The sequence below is a fragment of the Mustelus asterias genome, chromosome 1 (genome assembly GCF_964213995.1).
Source record: "Mustelus asterias chromosome 1, sMusAst1.hap1.1, whole genome shotgun sequence".
Lineage (NCBI taxonomy): Eukaryota > Metazoa > Chordata > Chondrichthyes > Carcharhiniformes > Triakidae > Mustelus > Mustelus asterias.
The window spans coordinates 83237812-83259407 of record NC_135801.1 but is presented as its reverse complement, the minus strand read 5'-3'; the positions used below and the strand labels follow the sequence as shown (position 1 = coordinate 83259407).

Below are 21596 nucleotides of genomic sequence, written 5' to 3'. Positions count from 1 at the left end.
CGTACAGCAGCAACAACTGAAGCGTCATCCACAGAGAAACTGACACTTTTACACCTTTGTCATGTGAGTTATCACAAAGGGAGGAGATGAATGAATCATAGAATCATACAGTGCAGAAGAGGCTCTTTGGCCCATTGAGTCTGCACTGACATGCGAGAAACAGCTGACCTTCCATCATAGAATCATACAGTGCAGAAGCTGCTGAATTTACAGGTAAGCAAACTGAGACTCAACCATATCTTGCTGTTTGGTCAAAAATGCAATTTGAGAAGTTCAAAAACTAAATTTGCTGACTTTTTGCTTTGGGTGGTAACCTTGGGTGCACAATACGTCATGATGGCATGGTGACACAGTGGTTAGCACTGCTGCCTCACAACGCCAGGGACCTGAGTTTGATTCCTGGCTTGGGTCACTGTCAGTGTGGAGTTTGCACATTCTCCCCGTGTCTGCGTGGGTTTCCTCCGGGTGCTCCGGTTTCCTCCCACAGTGCAAAGATGTGCAGGTTAGATGGATTGGCCATGCTAAATTGCCCCTTAGTGTCAGGAGGACTAGATAGGGTAAATGCATGGGTTACGGGGATGGGGCCTGGGTGGGATTGTGGTCGGTGCAGACTCAATGGGCCAGATGGCCTCCTAGAAGTCATAGAAGTCATAGAAACCCTACAGTGCAGAAGGAGGCCATTCGGCCCATCGAGTCTGCACCGACCACAATCCCACCCAGGCCCTACCCCTACATATTTTACCCGCTAATCCCTCTAACCTACGCATCCCAGGACACTAAGGGGCAATTTAACATGGCCAATCAACCTAACCCGCACATCTTTGGAGTGTGGGAGGAAACCGGAGCACCCGGAGGAAACCCACGCAGACACGAGGAGAATGTGCAAACTCCACACAGACAGTGACCCGAGCCGGGAATCGAACCCGGGACCCTGGAGCTGTGAAGCAGCAGTGCTAACCACTGTGCTACCGTGCCTCCCCTTCTGCACTGTAGGATTCTATGACTTGACGTGTTGTGCCAAAGCGATTAACATCTCTCTAAACTGGGCCTCTTGTGAAATATCCTCGTACAGCAAGAATAAAGAGAAAGAGCTGTTCTCTGTTCGCCAAAAATAAAATGAACACAAGAATCTGCGGCTGACATGGAGACTGAAAAAAGTTAAACCGTGGCTAAAAAAAGAAATTCTTAATCTGAATGTTGAAAGTGACAGTAAAAAGCCTCACAACACCAGGTTAAAATCCAACTGGTTTATTTGGTAGCACGAGCTTTCGGAGCACTGCCCCTTCATCAGGTGAGTGGAGAGTTGGGTTCGCAACAGGGCATGTAAAGACACAAACTCAATTACAAGATAATGGTTGGAATGCGAGTCTTTACAGGTAATCAAGTCTTTACAGGTGTAGACAATGAGTGGAGAGAGGGTTAAGCACAGGTTAAAGAGATGTGTATTGTCTCCAGTTAGTGAGATTTTGCAAGCCCAGGCAAGTCATGGGGCTTACAGGTGATGTGACATGAACCCAAGATCCCGGTTAAGGCCGTCCTCGTGTGCGGAACTTGGCTATCAGTTTCTGCTCGGTGATTCTGTGTGGTCTTGAAGGCCGCTTGGAGAACGCTTACCCGAAGATCAGAGGCTGAATGCCCGTGACTGCTGAAGTGTTCCCCAACAGGAAGGGAACACTCTGTCTGATGATTGTCGAGCGGTGTCCATTCATCCGTTATCGGATTCACACAATTCACACCTCTTTAACCTGTGCTTAACTTCTCCCCACTGGCATTGTCTGCACCTGTAAAGACTTGATTACCTGTAAAGACTCGCATTCCAACCATTATCTTGTAATTGAGTCTGTGTCTATATATGCTCTGTTTGTGAACCCAACTCTCCACTTGCCTGATGAAGGGGCAGTGCTCCGAAAGCTCGTGCTACCAAATAAACCTGTTGGACTTTAACCTGGTGTTGTGAGACTTCTTACTGTGCCCATCCCAGTCCAACGCCGGCATCTCCACATGTTGAAAGTGAGGAAGCGGTGTTTGAAACTACTGCTCGTGTATTTCATACAGCTTACTGCATTGCCAAAACAAATTGACCACTTGGTGACCACCAGAGCCTTGTCACCATCCAGCAAATCAACAGAATTGAAGTGGGGCATTTGTGTGGAATAGAACAGTTTGTGTAGACATCAATCAATCTCGCATCCACTGAAGCAAAAAAGAAAATTGTCAACAAAACCATTGACGATGTCAAAACTGACTGAACTTGTCGGAGATTTAACTACTCCCGTTGGAAACTCTGCTCTCATCATTTTTTTTTTGAATAGATATAGATGGGTATAGATGGAGTTGAGGCTGGTTACATTTCTTCTGGACTTGACTGAGCCACAAAGCACGGTGGTAGAAGCCATTAAAGGGGAAATTTTAAAATGTTTGCAGTGTTGTGGGTTCACTGGAGAGTTATTGCTCAAAGTTTTGATCTGCTTTTGTAGTGATGGTGCCAATGTAAAGTTAGGAGTCAAAACTGGTGTTGGAAAATGACTGACTCCTTTCCTCGCACGATATTATGGTGTTGCCTCAACCATAGACTGGAACTTGCTGTTGATGAAGCTTTCAAAGTTGCCGAGGGTACAAATGACCTTTGAGGCATTTTTGGATGCATTATATTCGTTGTATGGTCATTCACCAAAACAACTCTCCCTGACTGCTAATGGATTACATGTTGTACTACTTAAAGAAATCAGCAACGGGTTCAATGTAAGGTGGGCGGCATCAACATGGAGAGCAGTCGGGGCAGTCTGGCAAACATGCACTGCTTTGGCAAAACACTTTGTGGAGGCCTCACAAAACTGGCCAAGAGTCAGCAGTGAATGTTGCGTTTCAAAGACTCAGAAGCTGTTCTGTAATTTTTCAGAAATTTTTCTTCAATGCTGGATGTGTGGACAGAACTGAAGAACTTGTATGAGATATTACACAGAATGAAAAATGACCATTCTAAAACCTTTTGAAAATATTCATCACGAAAGTCTAAAAACAGACCAGCAGTTGATTCTGAACAACCCCAGAAGGCTGAACAATCCATGATGTTTGGAAACAGCAGACTATCCAGAACTGGGAAAAGCCCCAGAGTCAACCCCTCAATTCATTCAAGCAGTTATTGATAACATAAAGACAAAACCATTCACAACTGCCTCAAACCAAGTCGATCAAAGCACGTGGGAAGAAAAGGCTTCTGATTATAGGAACTTGATTAACAATTTCAGTTTTGAATCTTGAAAAATGGCAAGAGGATCCAGGGAATATCTACTTTGGAGGAAAGGGAGTAAGAGCACTGGCTGATCAGCAGCTGAGAATCCAACAGCAAACGCACACTTGGGATTTGTAGTAATCGAGGCTTCTGGAGGAAAAACATTTTTAAAAAACACATCCTTTCTGCAAGCAACAGTGACTGGGGATTCAATGCAATGCATTACATCATTACAGTAAAAAGGACCGCACTTACCACTCTTCGTAGCAGACTTGCTGTTCATTTCCAGTGTAGGATCCTCATTCTCAATGGAATGTGAAACTGGCTTGGAAAGGGTCGGCGCGCAGCACATTCGCCTCCAGGTATGGCACGTCGAGAACAGAGAGATCAGCTGTATGGGGGCCAATGTGAGGGTTTCTTTAAGGTTAATTCACGTTTTATTCCAATGTTAAAGTTTTATTCTAGACTATTGGTAGTGGCTTTAAGAATCAAAGTCATGCAAAAGGGTTCATGAAATTAAATGTCTAGGAGTGGAGGTGGGAAGGGGATGGGTTGTGATACGACCGTACCAGTAAGATGTTTACGTTACTTTCACTCCTGCATCTGCTGCAGAAAGTCAAGATCAGAACTCCCACCCACCTGACAAAGGGACAGCCTGTTCCGAAAGCTAGTGGCTTTTGCTACCAAATAAACCTGTTGGACTTTAACCTGGTGTTAGACTTCTTACTGCAGAAAGTCAACACAGTTACTATTTCCCAGAGTGACCTGCAAGCTAAGCTTGACTTCAGCAATCACTCAATGGCATCTTACCTTGTATATGGTGCAAATGAGTATATTGTAACCTCAACTATAACTTTCAATGGAAATGGGTAAGACTTTTCCTTGGCATGTTGTGCTATTTTAACAGACTTGTACTCAAGTTTATTGAAGGCGGATAATCATTCTGAACGCGATAGCTTCAATTATTTTGTTGCATTTTGTGCTTTGTTGCTTGCTTTTCACATTTGGTTGCTAACTCTCTCATGCCACCCACTGAAAATTATTGGATCTGCAGCCAATATATATTTTTTAATGTTCTCCAGAATGTGCTTGGATGGTTTTAACTTTAATAGCCATTTGATGTTTGGTTAGTTCTGCGTTTAACTCCATTTACTTAAAATGGTCTTGTATTTTTTTAATGTTGCATGACTGGGGCCAGAATATCACTTTATTTCAAATCAAACCAGTGATACCAATGTGTGCAATGTGCACAGATTGGAGACCCAGCTGGCAAGTGTTTTTTTTACAGTTCACGACTACATTATAAATGTTTTTAAGTTTTGAAGTTGCAGCTATGACAAAGTTTGGGGGGGGGTGGTGGGGTGGAAGAGATATAACTTGAAAGGGGTCCAGGGAAGGAGAGAAAAAATAATCTCTTAACCTGCCTCTACTAGACCAATCACCCCTCCAACCCAGTTCACCTCTGCTGTTACACTCCTGCCAACCTAGAAGGTGAGCGGTTTGATCCCGTGCGTTTTGTGGGAAGAAAATGCCATAAGCAGATAGATGGAGGGAGCTGCAGGGTTGGAAAGGGAACCAAACTACAGGGCAGTGAGTGGGAGGGAGGCGGTGAGGAGCCAGTAAGGCAGCAAGGAGGGTGGGGAGCATATTACAATAATCAAATCAGGATATGGGCAGCACAGTGACACAATGGTTAGCACTGCTGCCTCACAGCGCCAGGGACCCGGGTTCGATTCCTGGCTTGGATCACTGTCTGTGTGGAGTCCACACATTCTCCCTATATAGAAAACATAGAAGAAAACATAGAAAAACTACAGCACAAAACAGGCCCTTCGGCCCCACAAGTTGTGCCGAACATATCCCCTACCTTTTAGGCCTACCTATAACCCTCCATCCTATTAAGTCCCATGTACTCATCCAGGAGTCTCTTAAAAGACCCCATTGAGTTTGCCTCCACCACCACTGAGGGCAGCCGATTCCACTCGCCCACCACCCACTGTGTGAAAGACTTCCCCCTAACATTTCCCCTGTACTTACACCCCAGCACCTTAAACCTGTGTCCTCTCGTAGCAGCCATTTCCACCCTGGGAAAAAGCCTCAGAGTCCACCCGATCTATGCCTCTCAACATCTTATATACCTCTATTAGGTCTCCTCTCATCCTACGTCTCTTCAAGGAGAAAAGACCGAGCTCCCTCAGCCTATCCTCATAAGGCATGCCACTCAATCCAGGCAACATCCTTGTAAGTCTCCTGTGCACCCTTTCAATCTTTTCCACATCCTTCCTGTAATGAGGCGACCAGAACTGAGCACAGTACTCCAAGTGGGGTCTGACGAGGGTCTTATATAGGTGCATCATTATCCCCAGACTCCTAAACTCAATCCCTCGATTGATAAAGGCCAGCACACCATATGCCTTCTTAACCACCTCCTCCACCTGCGGGGCCGGTTTTAGAGTCCTATGGACCCGGACCCCAAGGTCCTTCTGATCCTCTACAGTACTAAAAGTCTTTCCCTTTATATTGTACTCCTTCATCCCATTCGACCTGCCAAAATGGACCACTACGCATTTATTTGGGTTGAAGTCCATCTGCCACTTCTCCGCCCAGTCTTGCATCCTATCTATGTCCCTCTGTAACTTCTGACATCCCTCCAGACTATCCACAACCCCACCAACCTTCGTGTCGTCGGCAAACTTACCAACCCATCCCTCCACTTCCTCATCCAGGTCATTTATGAAAATGACAAACAGCAAGGGTCCCAGAACAGATCCCTGGGGCACACCACTGGTGACCGACCTCCATTTAGAAAAAGACCCATCTATACCCACTCTCTGCCTCCTTTGGGCAAGCCAGTTCTGGATCCACAGGGCAGCAGCCCCTTGGATCCCAGGCCCTCACACCTTTTCTAGAAGCCTCGCATGGGGGATCTTATCGAATGCCTTGCTAAAATCCATATAAACCAATATCTGTGTGGGTTTCCTCCAGGTACTCTGGTTTCGTCCCACAGTCCGAAAGACGTGCTGGTTAGGTGCATTGGCCATGCTAAATTCTCTCTCCATGTACTCGGAACAGGCGCCGGAGTGTGGCGACTCAGGGATTTTCACAGTAACTTCATTGCGTTGTTAATGTAAGCCTACTTGTGACTAATAAATAAACTTTAACTTTATTTTTGATTGGTGGAAAAAGTGCGCATTTTATAGATGCTGTAACTGTTAAAATGTCTTTACATTTCTCAATATTATGGATGGTCCTATTCTGTGATGCAGGAAGATGACAGACACTGTGACTACATGTCCAGTGAATGCATCCCCTGCAGTTGTGATTGCAGCAAATGCACCTTGCAATGTAAGCAGGGTACAGAATTGGTCATGTTCTAGAATAATGTAAGTGGGTGCAATTCATTGTAAGGAATTTATTGCAAGTTGGTGAACACCACAAAACGTAACCGTTTAATACTGTATAAATGCACAAGTGTATATCTGTCTGTTTTTACTGTTCAGCTTACAGGACTTCTCGTGAGGGCAGCAAAACGAGTTCAGGTCAATGTTTACATTGAAAAAATAGATGGATTTATGTAAGTAGATTTTGAATTATTGTGCAATGCCAATGCTTGCTAATGAAGGTACGCTGTTCTTGCAAACATCGTTTGCATCATATTTATTCAGAACTGTAATGCTTTTATATTTTGTCAAAAGTTGTAGTTTAAGTTGTAATGATTCAAAAGCCAGTCGACTGCTCTCTGTTTATTCCCATAATTTTTAAGTCTCAAAATAAAGGGAAAGGCCAGAATTTCATTAGATTTTATTATCACCTGAGTTTTGAAGATTTTCTCTTTAATTTGATCACAAAAGATTGGAAAACAGAATTTCATTTTGAGGCCGTTTTCTTTGTAGACCTCATTTTTCTTACTGTAACTTATTCAGAGTTGGGCGGTCAGACTAACCTGCTACTGCTTGCTGCCAGTAAATGTATAATTTCTGCACTCATCTCCATTCTAAACTAGCTGGCAACCACCCACCATGGCCCAAGCTCCTCTGCTTGTTCCATCCATCTTGGTAGAATCATAGAAACCCTACAGTGCAGAAAGAGGCCATCTGGCCCATTGAGTCTGCACCAACCACAATCCCACCCAGGCCCTACCCCATATCCCTACATATTTATCCGCTAATCCCTCTAACCTACGCATCTCAGGACACTAAGGGGCAATTTTAGCATGGCCAATCAACCTAACCTGCACATCTTTGGACTGTGGGAGGAAACTGGAGCACCCAGAGGAAACCCACGCAGGCACGAGGAGAATGTGCAAACTCCACACAGTGACCCAAACCAGGAATCGAACCCAGGTTCCTGGAGCTGTAAAGCAGCAGTGCTAGCTACTGTGCCGCCCATGGTATCTGCTATCCCTTTCCGCTCACTGCTATACCTTGAACATCTTTCCCTGATTGCCCCAGATTATCGGCCATTCTGGATAGATTTACAATTTTTTATATTTAAAAATTATATAAATTTCTTTCTACTTCAGAGGATTGAACTGGGTAATAACCGTATTGAGAGTCTGGAAATCTCCCAAAAAGCTGTTGAAGGGTGAATTGAAAATTTAAAAATTAAGGTTGATAGATTTTTGCTAGGCAAGGATAAGGAATAATCCCGTGCTTATAGTGCATATGTAGAGTTAAGATGCACATCAGCCATGGTCTACTTATATGATAGAATTGTTTCCAAGGGCTGAGTGGCCTACTCCTGTTGCTATGTAGTGATGGGAATAGAGTTGGTCAATGGGGCCAGAGATGTGGTTGAAAGAAGTGATTTCTTTTAAATAAGAGGAGGTGCAGGAATTAAAAAGATGTGGAAGGAGAGGTGAGGGAGGACAGTTTAGAGGCAATCCCATTGATAGTGTAGAGGGTGGATGCTCAGGAGAGTGGAGGGCATGCACAAGAATGTAGTGTCAGAGAGCTTTATAGAAACCAGGAGGGATCAGACAGCAAGTTGTGGTTGTAATTGAGCGAAAGCATTTTGAATTTGATGCTGAAATGCTAGTGCAAGATGTGGTACACCACCAGAGGACTATGGGAGCCCCATCGCTTCCAGCTACAACATTTATCACTGCCCCGTCAACACTGTTGTCATCACTTCTATTCCTTCTTCGGACCTTTTTGTTCGCTTAGTTCTGAAATTTTCTTCTTTTCCGTCATTGCTACCTCCTCCATATCTCCCCTCCAGCCTTTAGTGAAGTTGTCTGTGAAGCCTGCTTCAAAACTCCCATCATTGCTTCCTTTCTACCCTCTGTTCAAAACAAAGATCAATGCAACTGCTGCCCCGTATCCAAACTCGCATTTATTCAAAAGCTTTTTGAAAGATCTCCAAGCTTGGAGGGAAGTGAGTGTATTTGCAATCCGGAGTTTTAACGATAAGACCATACTTGTCAAAGCCTCGCTCTAAACCTGCAATCGCTGCTCAATCCGGATTCCTCCACCTTTACTGTCACCTCCAGTGTTGTCTGCATCACCCTCCACATTGTGGTGCACTGTCATTTTGCATTCTGTAACACCTTCCACAGTTCCTTTTCTAACATTTGCTGTTATAATTATTGTGACTTGTGCAGCTCTCAATACACCAATGGTTCTCAAGTTTCCACCCCATTTGGGGGAAATCTCTTTTTTTCTTTCACTTGGTGGGTCAGCTATAAAGTTGAGAAATTTGAGCGACATTGGTCAATACTTTTTAAAAATGCTGCACCATATATATTTCTATATTTTTAAAATGCCTTTGCTATGTTGGTTTATTGCAAGTGCATGCACATGCATAGCATTTTAACTCCACATGATCAGTAAGTTATTTTCTTTGTCTTTTTTAATCAAGGTTTGATGTTGAGGATTCTGTTTATTTTTGAATCTTGACGAGTGCTTGGGCTTTTGCCCAGATTGTCAACAGGAAAAAAACCCAATGTTGGATAAATGCAGTTTTAAATGGTGGGGGAGGCTCAAAGTTGGTCATCCCTAGTTGATGTTAAGAGAGGAATTAATTCACCATGTTGTCTAAACATTAGACACTTTGACCAGTTTATACTAAAACTCCTTTACCCAGGAGCTCTTAGAAATGAACAAAGGACAAGAGTCATTTAGCGACTTAAGTCAATTTTATTAATAAATCCTTATCATACAAACTCTGTTTGATAACAATTCTCAATTGCCATAATAACTTTATGCTACCTGTCTGAGATTTCTGATATTACCCATGTCGATGAACTTGACCGAGCTGCTGGGTCTGGGCATCTCCCCATTTCAAACTCAGGGTCCTTTTTGTGAATATTGGTCTCGTATATCCTCTTCCATCGTCACTGGATCTCCGCTGAGTCTTTTCTGTAGGTCGAGTCTGCACCTGGATCGAGTCGCGTCTTTGCTGGGGGTAGCCTCCAAGTGTCTTTTATACCCCTTTTCGCGCCCTCCTGGAAGATTTTCTGGCTTTCAGCAAATGTGTCGGGCCTAGTTGTTCAGGCTGTTGGCCATTTGGCCACATTTACCCTGCTAATCCCCCTAACACTAGGGTCAATTTAGCATGGCCAATCAACCTGACCCGCACATCTTTGGACAATGGCTTTGTTTAATGGAACATGGGGCATACTCCTTGTCGACATGATCTTGACAGGTCGAGGATCAGATTCCAGCCAAGCTGCCATGATTGGGACCACCATCACAGTTTTTTTTTAACTGGTCGGTGCAACATCGTGGGCCGAAGGGCCTGTTCTGCGCTGTAATGTTCTATGTTCTATGTTCTACCTTGTCACACTGCAGATGCCTCTGCTTTTGTAGCTGTCAAGCGCACAGTCTTTCTTTGTCTGTTCTGCCACAGGCCTTTTTGGACTGTCTGGCACCTGAATGGGATCTCATTGCGACCTTGCTGCTGGGGTGGCCCCAATGGTAGCAATTTCTCAGGGGATCATTGGAGTGTAGTAGCCTCCCCATCTCATCAGGATGGCCATCCATGGAGCAGATTCAACCTGTAGAAAACATTGTTCTTTCTTTCCAAGTTGGACATGGAAGAGCAGCAGTACCCTGACAGTTAATGCATTGATAGATCTGTGCTGACAGAGGCCACTGAAAACCAACTCTGATCATGTAGCAAGTCTATTAAACCTCCATTGAATATCTTGCATAGAATCCTACAGTGCAGAAGGAGGCCATTCGGCCCATCGAGTCCGCTCCGACCACAATCCCACCCAGGTCCTATCCCCCAAGACCCCATGCATTTACCCTAGCTAGTCCCCCTGATACTAGGGACAATTTAGCATGGCCAATCCACCTAACCTGCACATCTTTTGGACTGTGGGAGGAAACCGGAGCACCCGGAGGAAATCCACGCAGACACGGGGAGAATGTGCAAACTCCACACATATAGTGACTCAAGCCGTGAATCAAACCTGGGTCCCTGGCACTGTGAGGCAGCAGTGCTAACCACTGTACCACCATGCCGCCTCCATTGTGCTACCATGCTGCCCCATGTCATAATTCAGAGCAGTAATACTTCAGGTAATTAGTGTCTTCATACAACACACCATCTGCCTCCAATTGCCTAATAGCAGAGCTATCAGATTCCTAGATTATGGCGATATCTTTCTGTAAGCTCAACAGTTAACTTGGCCTTTGCACAGTGGCACATCAATACTTTTATTTGAAGCTGGTAGTCAGATCCAGCTCATTGCCACTGTAAATATTATAACTAAAACATTGCACCCCAACGAGGGCTTACAGATTTGGAAATTTGTTTAACATTACTGTAAAAATGGAAATTCACACTTAACTGAACTAAGACGATACATAGCATGCAGACACCAGAGGTAAACCCCACAGAAGTCCCTTTTATGTTAGCCTTTGTTCATGCAATGACTCTGTATAGCTTTGTGCTGGCAAAACTGTGTTGCAAATTTTTCCACGGCTTTTAAAATTAGGTAAGTTTTATCCTGAGATGCATTCCTACTATGTGATTTATTTTTCTTGAACAAGTTGATAGCACCTAATCATTTGTCACTTTCAGTAACGAAGAAGGTTTGAAGGAATCAGTTGTCCATAATGGCCTGGCATACCTAACAAAAATATTGATAAGTACAAAGTCCTATTTGCTTTACTAAAAGAGAAAGCACATAATGAAATAGTTTAAAGAAAAAAGCCACCTGTTTGAAAATGAAGCATGACTTGCAAGCACGTCATTGTAATGGAATAAATTTTCCCTCTTCGAGATTTAGTCTGTCATTGATATCTGCCTGAAGGGTGCACATATTTACTTATCAGCTGATGGAGCTTGTGGGCAGACAGTATAAAGATGCATACTACCCAAAGCACAGTGTGTGTATGATGTGGCTTTGTAAATTTATACAGTGGCACGGTGGCACAGTGGTTAGCACTGCTGCCTCAGTGCCAGGAACCCAGGTTTGATTCCAGCCTCGGGTCTGTGTGGAGTTTGCACATTCTCCCTGTATCTGCGTGTGTTTCCTCCGGGTGCTCCGATTTCCTCCCACGGTCCAAAGATGTGCAGGTTAGGTTGATTGGCCATGATAAATTGCCCCTTAGTGTGAGAGGGACTAGGAGGATAAATGTGTGGGGTTATGGGGATAGGGCCTGGGTGGGATTGTTGTCCGTGTTGTCTGTGGGAGTGCTGCTCGGGCTGCAGTAGAGTGTGACAGTTGGTGTCTCAGTGAGGGAGTGTTGCTCGGGCTGCAGTGGAGAGTGACAGTTGGGGAAGTGTGGGGAAGTTTTTTTTTTTGTTTTCTTTTTTTCTTGCTGGTAATGGCTTCAGGGATGGCAGTTCAGGCAGTATGCTGCATCTCCTGTGGGATGTATGTGGTGAGGAAATCCAGTAGTGTTTCAGGAGATTTTAGTTGTAAGAAGTGCATTAGATTGCAGCTTCTGGAGGAGCGTGTAAAGGAGCTGGAAGGGGAGGTAGAGGAACTCCGCATAATTCAGGAGGCGGAGGTGGAAGTTGATAGGAGTTATAGAGAAATAGTAACTCCTAGAAATGAGGCTTGGGTCAATGCCAGGAGGAGGGGTAAGAAGCAATCGGGAAGACAATCCCCTGGGGCGGTTCCCCTCCATAATAGGTTTTCGGTGCTGGAGGCTACAGTTGAGGAGGAATCAACTGAGCATAGAGAGCAGATCTCTGGGGGTGAGCCGAGTGAGAAAGCTCAGGTGGTTAGGGGCTGTAAAAGACTGGGCCTTGTGATTGGGGACTCCACAATTAAGGGGACAGATAGGAGGGTCGGAACTAAAGGTAGGGACTCAGGGTTGGTGTGTTGCCTACCAGGGGCTGGGGTCCGGGATGTGTCTGACAGGGTATTCAGGACTCTTAGGGGGGAGGGAGATAAACCACAAGTTATTGTACATGTGGGGACACACGACATAGGGAGGATAGGGGAAGGGGATATTAGGCAGGGATTTATGGAGTTGGGGTGGAAACTAAAGGCCAAGACTGACAGAGTGGTTATCTCTGGACTCTTGCCTGTACCACGGGATAGTTTAGAGAGGAATAGGGAGAGGGAAGGTTTGAATTCATGGCTGAGGGGATGGTGCAGGAGGGAGGGGTTCAGGTACTTAAGCAATTGGGGCTCGTACTGGGGAAGGTGTGACCTCTATGAGAAGGATGGTCTACACCTTAATCAGAAAGGGACCAATATCCTGGGGGGTAAATTTGCTAAGGCCATGCAGGGAGGTTTAAACTGATTCGGGGGGGGGGAGGGATCCTGAGTAGTGGGGCTGAAAGTGAGGGATGCATGGATGGGGTGGAGCAGGGTTTGAAATGTGTATACTTCAATGCCAGGAGTATTCGCAATAAAGTGGGTGAACTTGGAGCGTGGATCAGTACCTGGGACTTCGATGTTGTGGCTATTTCAGAGACATGGATAGAGCAGGGGCAGGAATGGATGCTGCAGGTCCCGGGGTTCAAATGTTTTAGTCGAAGTAGGGAAGGAGGTAGAAGAGGGGGAGGGGTAGCATTATTGGTCAGAGATTGTATCACAGTGTCAGAGAGGAGGTTTGATGAGGACTTATCTGTTGAGGTAGTATGGGCGGAGATTAGAAATAGGAGAGGAGAGGTCACCCTGTTGGGAGTCTTTTATAGACCTCCTAAAAGTTCTAGAGAGGTTGAGGAAAGGATTGCGGAGTCAATCCTGCTTAGGAGTGAAAGTAATAGGGCAATTGTTATGGGGGATTTTAACTTGACTAATATTGACTGGAATTGTTATAGCTCTAGCTCGTTAGAGGGGTCAGTTTTTGTTCAAAGCGTGCAGGAAGGTTTTTTGACTCAGTATGTAGACAGGCCAACTAGAGGTGAGGCTATATTGGATCTGGTGCTGGGAAATGAGCCAGACCAGGTGCTAGACTTGGAAGTTGGTGTGCATTTTGGTGATAGTGACCACAATTCGGTTACGTTCACCTTAGTGATGGAAAGGGATAGGCATGAACCTCGGGCCAATGGTTTTAGCTGGGGGAAGGGTAATTATGAGGCTATTAGGAGAGAATTAGGAAACATAGGTTGGACTAGGAGATTACAGGGACTGGGAACGTCCGACATGTGGAGTTTTTTCAAGGAGCAGCTACTGCGAGTCTGTGATAGGTATGTCCCTGTCAGGCAAGGAGGAATTGGTAGGGCTAGGGAACCGTGGTGCACCAAAAAAGTTTCTTTGTTGGTTAAAAAGAAAAAGGAGGCTTATGTTCGGATGAGACGTGAGCACTCGGGTAGTGCACTAGAAAGCTTTAGATTGGCTAAGAGGGAGTTGAAGAGCGAGCTTAGAAGGGCTAAAAGGGGACATGAGAAGACTTTGGCCGATAGGGTTAAAGAGAATCCTAAGGCGTTCTATAGGTATGTCAAGAACAGAAGGTTGGTTAGGGCAAGTTTAGGGCCAGTTATAGATGGCAGAGGGAAGTTATGTGTGGAACCGGAGGAGATTGGTGAAGCATTGAACCAATATTTCTCTTCGGTGTTCACGCAAGGGGACATGAATATAGCTGAGGAGGACACTGGGTTGCAAGGGAGTAGAATAGACAGTATTACAGTTGATAAGGAGGATGTGCAGGATATTCTGGAGGGTCTGAAAATAGATAAATCCCCTGGTCCGGATGGGATTTATCCAAGGATTCTCTGGGAGGCAAGAGAAGTGATTGCAGAGCCTCTGGCTCTGATCTTCAGGTCGTCGTTGGCCTCTGGTATAGTACCAGAAGATTGGAGGTTAGCGAATGTTGTCCCATTGTTTAAGAAGGGGAACAGAGACTTCCCCGGGAATTATAGACCGGTGAGTCTCACTTCTGTTGTCGGCAAGATGTTGGAAAAAATTATAAGGGATAGGATTTATAGTTATTTGGAGAGTAATGAATTGATAGGTGATAGTCAGCATGGTTTTGTGGCAGGTAGGTCGTGCCTTACTAACCTTATTGAGTTTTTTGAGAAAGTGACCAAGGAGGTGGATGGGGGCAAGGCAGTGGACGTGGTATATATGGATTTTAGTAAGGCGTTTGATAAGGTTCACCATGGTAGGCTTCTGCAGAAAATGCAGATGTATGGGATTGGGGGTGATCTAGGAAATTGGATCAGGAATTGGCTAGCGGATAGGAAACAGAGGGTGGTGGTTGATAGTAAATATTCATCATGGAGTGCGGTTACAAGTGGTGTACCTCAGGGATCTGTTTTGGGGCCACTGCTGTTTGTAATATTTATTAATGATCTGGATGAGGGTATAGTTGGGTGGATTAGCAAATTTGCTGATGACACCAAAGTCGGTGGTGTGGTAGACAGTGAGGAAGGGTGTCGTAGTTTGCAGGAAGACTTAGACAGGTTGCAAAGTTGGGCCGAGAGGTGGCGGATGGAGTTTAATGCGGAGAAGTGTGAGGTAATTCACTTTGGTAGGAATAACAGATGTGTTGAGTATAGGGCTAACGGGAGGACTTTGAATAGTGTGGAGGAGCAGAGGGATCTAGGTGTATGTGTGCATAGATCCCTGAAAGTTGGGAATCAAGTAGATAAGGTTGTTAAGAAGGCATATGGTGTCTTGGCGTTTATTGGTAGGGGGATTGAATTTAGGAGTCGTAGCGTTATGTTGCAACTGTACACAACTCTGGTGCGGCCGCACTTGGAGTACTGTGTGCAGTTCTGGTCCCCACATTACAGGAAGGATGTGGAGGCTTTGGAGAGGGTGCAGAGGAGGTTTACCAGGATGTTGCCTGGTATGGAGGGGAGATCCTATGAGGAGAGGCTGAGGGATTTGGGATTGTTTTCGCTGGAAAGGCGGCGGCTAAGAGGGGATCTTATTGAAACATATAAGATGATTAGAGGTTTAGATAGGGTGGATAGTGATAGCCTTTTTCCTCTGATGGAGAAATCCAGCACGAGGGGGCATGGCTTTAAATTGAGGGGGGGTAGTTATAGAACCGATGTCAGGGGTAGGTTCTTTACCCAGAGGGTGGTGAGGGATTGGAATGCCCTGCCAGCATCAGTAGTAAATGCGCCTAGTTTGGGGGCGTTTAAGAGATCCGTAGATAGGTTCATGGACGAAAAGAAATTGGTTTAGGTTGGAGGGTCACAGTTTTTTTTTTTCTTTTTTTTTTAACTGGTCGGTGCAACATCGTGGGCCGAAGGGCCTGTTCTGCGCTGTAATGTTCTATGTTCTATGTTCTATGTGTTGGCTCGATGGGCCAAATGGCCTCCTGCACTGTGGATTCTACAAAATGATTCTCAAGATGTTTCTGCAGGTCTAAATTGAAATGTGTTTTTGAGACCAGTGTAATTAGTTGAAGAATTATACTCAACAGATACTAAGGATGCCTGCAACTCCTAGTCATCTTGAAGTGAACGAAGCTAATATAAAACATCAGACACGTTGGTAGATTTATGTAACACTGACAGTGGTTCACCCTTGTGATATTTAAATGGGGTGGCACTTGAATCTCATTTCGCACATTTAAATGTGAGCATGCAATGAAGATTTTGGATATAACTATTCACAAGAATGATCCCGGGAATGAAAGGTTTGATGTATGAGGACCATTTGAGGACTCTGGGTCTGTTCTCGATAGAGTTTAGAAGGATGTGAGGATCTCATTGAAACTTGCAGAATACTGAAAGGCCTGGATAGAGTGGACATGGGGAAGATGTTTCCATTAGTAGGAGAGTCTAGGGTCCGAGGGCAGAGCCTCAGAGTAAAGGGATGACCCTTTAGAACCAAGATGAGGAGGAATTTCTTCTGCCAGAGAATGGTGAATCTGTGGAATTCATTGCCTCAGAAAGCTGTGGAGGCCAAGTTGAGTATATTTAAGGCAGAGATAGATAGGTTCCTGATTGGTAAGGGAATCCAAGATTATGGGGAAAAAGCAAGAGAATGGGGTTGAGAAACATATCAGTCATGATCGAATAGTGAAGCAGACTCAACTGGCGGAATAACCTCATTCTATTCCTATATCTTATGGTCTATTCCGCTTTAGTATTGAGATATTCTCAGCAGTATGGGTTTTGTGTGCTGTGATGTTTCTGCATCATTTAAGGATCTGTGACAGTGCAAACCACCTATCAGGAGTTAAAATGTGTTTTTTAAAAAACTAACTGGTGCTGATGCCCAAACAAACGTCTTAAGTTTTTGTTTACATGGTCGACCTTGGTATGCACCGTGAACACTTGGACTGGTTTAAGTCTGCATTCCCCTTTCATGTGTATCCAAGTTACTGATGCCAACAGATCATGCTGTTCCAATATCAGCTTCATTTGTCAGAGAGGCACCGGTACTTGACAGCAAGCCTGTACAAACATTCAGGCATTTAACATTGGGATATGACAAATGAGCAAATAGGAAATATAAACACAAGGGCTGTCACCAGGCTGTGGGACGAGATATTGCCCAACAGTAGGTTAGACAACATTGCTCCAAATGCACAAAATGTGCTAATAGTATAATCTTTTAAAAAATCTTTTTAAAAATGTTCCACTTTTTGCATCTAATGTTATAGTCAATGTTGGCATTGGTGGCTCGCGTGTGGGGTTAAACTCACTTTACAAATGTCAACCTTAAAGGCCTCTCGCTGCACAAGTGTTTTTGTTTTCATTCCCCACACACTGCAACCCTCAAGAACAAGTTTGTTCAACCTTTTTCCTGGGGGAGCCACATTTCAAACTTTATCTCACTCAAGGAACCAATCAGCAAATTTGGGAAAGATAATGTTTGGGGCATCATTACACGTGAATTTAAAATTGAGTATGGAAAGCAACAACTTGCTGAGCAAAAAAACAACTAAGAAATAAATAAGGGTATTAGAATGTAATAGAACTATTTTTTAGTTTTTACTTATTGTCACAAGCAGGTTTACATTAACACTGCAATGCAATGAAGTTACGCTGAAAATCCCCTAATTGCCACACTCCGCTGCCTGTTCGGGTACACTGAGGGAGAATTTAACACAGTCAATGCACCTAACCAGCACATCTTTCAGACTGTGGGAGGAAACCGGAGCACCCGGAGGAAACCCACACAGACACGGGCAGAATGTGTAGACTTTGCATAGTCAGTGACCCAAGCTGGGAATCAAACCCGGGTCCTTGGCATTGTGAGGCAGCAATGCTAACCACTGTGCCACTCCCAGTCTGAGTGCTCACTCAATTACCCTCACCCACTGAGAATGGATGAGAGTACATGCTGGTGTGGCTAAATGAGAAGCCGGAGTCTGGGAGTGAGCCAGACTTATGGACATACTCTATTTCCCCCCCCCCCTATATACCCTCTCTCTTTCTCCCTCCCCCCGTCGCACCTCCTTCATCCTCCATCGCACCTCCTCCTCTTCCCCACTCCCCTCCCCTCTCTCTCTCTCTCCCCCTCTCTCTTTCTCCACCATGGGCACTGTTCTGGATGCCTGGTCCCCTCTTCCCAGCATCGCTGCTCCCTGACCTGCCGCTCCTGGACATGCTGCTGGTGAAAATACAAATTGAGGTTGAGGGCTCCTAAGACCTCAGCCCACCAACTCCAAGTACCCTACCCAGTCAGGAGACGAATTGAGGCCACCAAAGGTCTGGGACTGTCAGGGTCACTCACCACCCCCCACACCCTGCTGCCCACCAACCTTGAGCACCCACCACAACCCCAACTTGCCAACTTTGTGCACCCACCACAGCCTTAACCCAAAAGTTCCAAGCAGTCACCAGCCCCCCCCCCCCAAACTCAGAGCACCGAATCCAATTGAAATTGAGCTCCAAGTGCCAACTCACCATGCCTGCCAGCTCCCAGTGCCACTCCTCAAACCCATCAGTGCCCACCCTTCAAGCCCACTAACTCCAAGCACACTTGCTGCCTATTGAATTTACCTGTTGCTCTGGGCTCCCCATCCAGAAACCCAGATATTTGAAAACATACCCAGCAACTGATGACGTGTCATTCATCCAATCCAGTCTCGCCCTTCATTGGTTGCTGATAGGTTGTTGTCTCATGGCTGGTCAGTGGAAACTAGAAACCTTGCTGTTTGCGCTGAATTTGAATGTAGAGGTCTCAAGTTAAGAACACACTGGTTTTAAATAAGACCATAAGATATAGGAGCAGAATTGGACCATTCAGCCCATCGAGTCTGCTCCGCCATTTGATCATGGCTAATAAGTTTCTCAACCCCATTCCGCCGCAGGAGATTAGCCTAATAAATAGCGCCTTTCACGATCTCTGGTCTTGGTTTACGACCAATTAATCACTTTTTGAAATGTAGTCACTAATGTAATGTAGGAAACGTGACAACCAGTTTAGGTTCAGCAAACTCCCACAAACAACAATGTGATAATGACAAGATAATCCTTTTTTTCTCTGTTGATTGTGGGGTAAATATTGGCCGGGACATCGGAGCTAACTCCACTGCTGCTCTTTAAATAGTGCCATTGCATCTTTTATGTCCACCTGAGGGGGAAAAACAGGGCTGTGGTTTAATGTCACATCTGAAAGGCAGTGCCTTCCAACAGTGCAGCACACCCTTAGTACTGCACTGAAGTGTCACCTAGATATTTTTGCACTCAAATTTTGGAATGAGACTTGAACCTGCAGCCTTTTGACTAGAGGTAGAATGCTACCAGCTGAACCATGGCTGGTACCTGTAGTTCCTTAGGTACTGCCCCTTCCTTTCAAAAATGCCATCATTACCCCCTTCTCAAAGAGCCCACTGGAACATTGGGTTCTTGCAAACTACCACCCTATCTGCAAACTCCCTTCACACTCAAGCTGTTGAACATGCCATCACTTACCAAATCTATGGCTATTTTTTCTGCAGTTGCATCTTGGAATATCTGCCCTCTATTCCACCCTGGCACAGCATTGAAATTAGCCTCATTAAAGTGACGAATAACAATCTGAGAGGTGGTATATTATCCCTCCCCATCCTCATCTATGAGTGTCAGTTGTTAGTTCTCTTGTCCCTGAGTCAGAAAGGTTGTGGTTCAAGTCCCACTCAAGGACATGAGCACAAAAATCTAGGCTGACACTCCGTGTCGCACCTTATACTCTTTAACTCACTATTGACATCATTTAGCTGCCCAGGCACTCAGCTCTGGAATCCCCTACCACAACCTCGCCATCTCTCTATCCTCTTTTCTTCCTGAAAGGCTGCCACTTTGACTAAACTTCTATCATCCCACTGCTCTTAGCTTGATGTCAACTTCGTCGAATCGCATTTAGAGTCATAGAGGTTTACAGCATGGAAACAGGCCCATTGGCCCAACTTGTCCATGCCGCCCTTTTTTTTAAACCACTAAGCTAGTCCCAATTGCCTGTGTTAGGCCCATATCCCTCTATACCCATCTTTCCCATGTAACTGTAAATGCTTTTTAAAAGACAAAATTGTACCCGCCTCGACTACTATCTCTGGCAGCTTGTTCCAGACACTCGCCACTCTCTGTGAAAAAATTGCCCCTCTGGACCCTTCTGTATCTTTCTCCCCTCACCTCTTACCTACAGAGTGCTTTCTCACATTAAACCATTGCCATTAAGAAAAGCTATCCATTAGTTATATAATAGCTGTGGTTATGTAAGTCATTGTGAGAGATGACCTCTAATCAATTTGACAGTACAGTGCAACGGCCAGCAGTTGATGAAACTGAAGTAAGTTTATAAAGTGCAGTGTAGTTGGAAGGTATCGTGGGAACATCCTTCCCTCTATCACTGATTAAATCTCTCACTACCTCTTCAAATGCTTTTTCAAATCCTGTTGAACAGGTTTTCAGAAGCTAATATGCAGAGCTTAGTTCTGTCAACTAATCACATTTGACTAATGTAAGCATTGCATTTTTTGTGAAAATGATGGAAGTAATCAAAATACAGAGTTAGCATTTTCACTGTTGCCTTGAATTGAATTCATTTAATTTTTAAAATACAGTGCACTAAAAATTTAGTTCAGTGTATTGTAAATTCCACTGCAGACCAACCATGTGCATCTATAATTTCAATCCTGAGTTAACAACAGCTGGTTTAAAGGTGACAGGTCAAGCCCTTATTCAGCAATGGGTTAGTCCTCCTGAGCTAGCTGATTTTGTACATTTTTAGCTTGTGTACAGTGAAGCTGAAATAACGTTAATAAGTTACTCAAATGGCAATAGCGTGTGATGTAACGTCTCAGCACTAAAAATTGCATTTTAACCACTTCATAGAACTATAGAATCCCTACAGTTCAGGAGGAAGCCATTTGGCCCATCAAGTCTGAACCGACAACAATCCCACCCTATCCCTGTAACCCCATGTATTTACCCTGCTAGTCCTGCTGACACTAGGGGGCAATTTAGCATGGCCAATTAACCCAACCCACACATCTTTGGACCTTGTGGGAGGAAACCAGAGCACTTTCTTTCAGGAGTAATGCCTGCCATTTTAATAATAAAACTTCCTATTTTATTTTTGCAGGCAGACAGCAAATGTTCAAACTCTTGTCTTTCCTGTGATGTATCTCAATGAGGTAAGACTATTCTAGAATGCTCAAATGAAATCTAAATGTTCAGTTTGAAGTTGGAGATATTATGTCCGCCTAGACAATACATTGTCTTCCAGTGCTTGCCTTCATAGCTCCACAATTACCTCTGACCCAGGGCTTCATTCACATCTTCATGCTAAGTCGGGGTGGGAGGGGGGCATGTGATCTGCAAGTTTTAATATTACAACATGCAGGATTCAACACCCATTCCAAGGACACAATGCTATCTGAAACTGTTAATCAATCTTACAGTAGGAATTAATGTTTTTTGGGCACTTGAAAGATATGGACAATCTTTTTTCTCTTGGTAAGAAAGCAAGGCAGCGCTATGGATGCGGGACTATTCCTAGATGCATTTGAGGAATGAAGATACTTATTAAAATGCCTTGTGACTATAGCATTAACATGAG

General features: G+C 44.6%; 1 protein-coding gene across 1 annotated transcript in view; it reads left to right on the top strand.

The window, feature by feature from the left end:
• scarb2c (scavenger receptor class B, member 2c) overlaps positions 1–21596 on the top strand; it is a 58183-nt gene that overhangs the window by 28088 nt on the left and 8499 nt on the right. Inside the window, exons 9-10 of the mRNA XM_078214251.1 lie at positions 6733–6806; positions 21120–21171. Coding sequence (XP_078070377.1) covers positions 6733–6806; positions 21120–21171 — 126 coding nt within the window. The remainder of the gene's footprint in view (positions 1–6732; positions 6807–21119; positions 21172–21596) is intronic.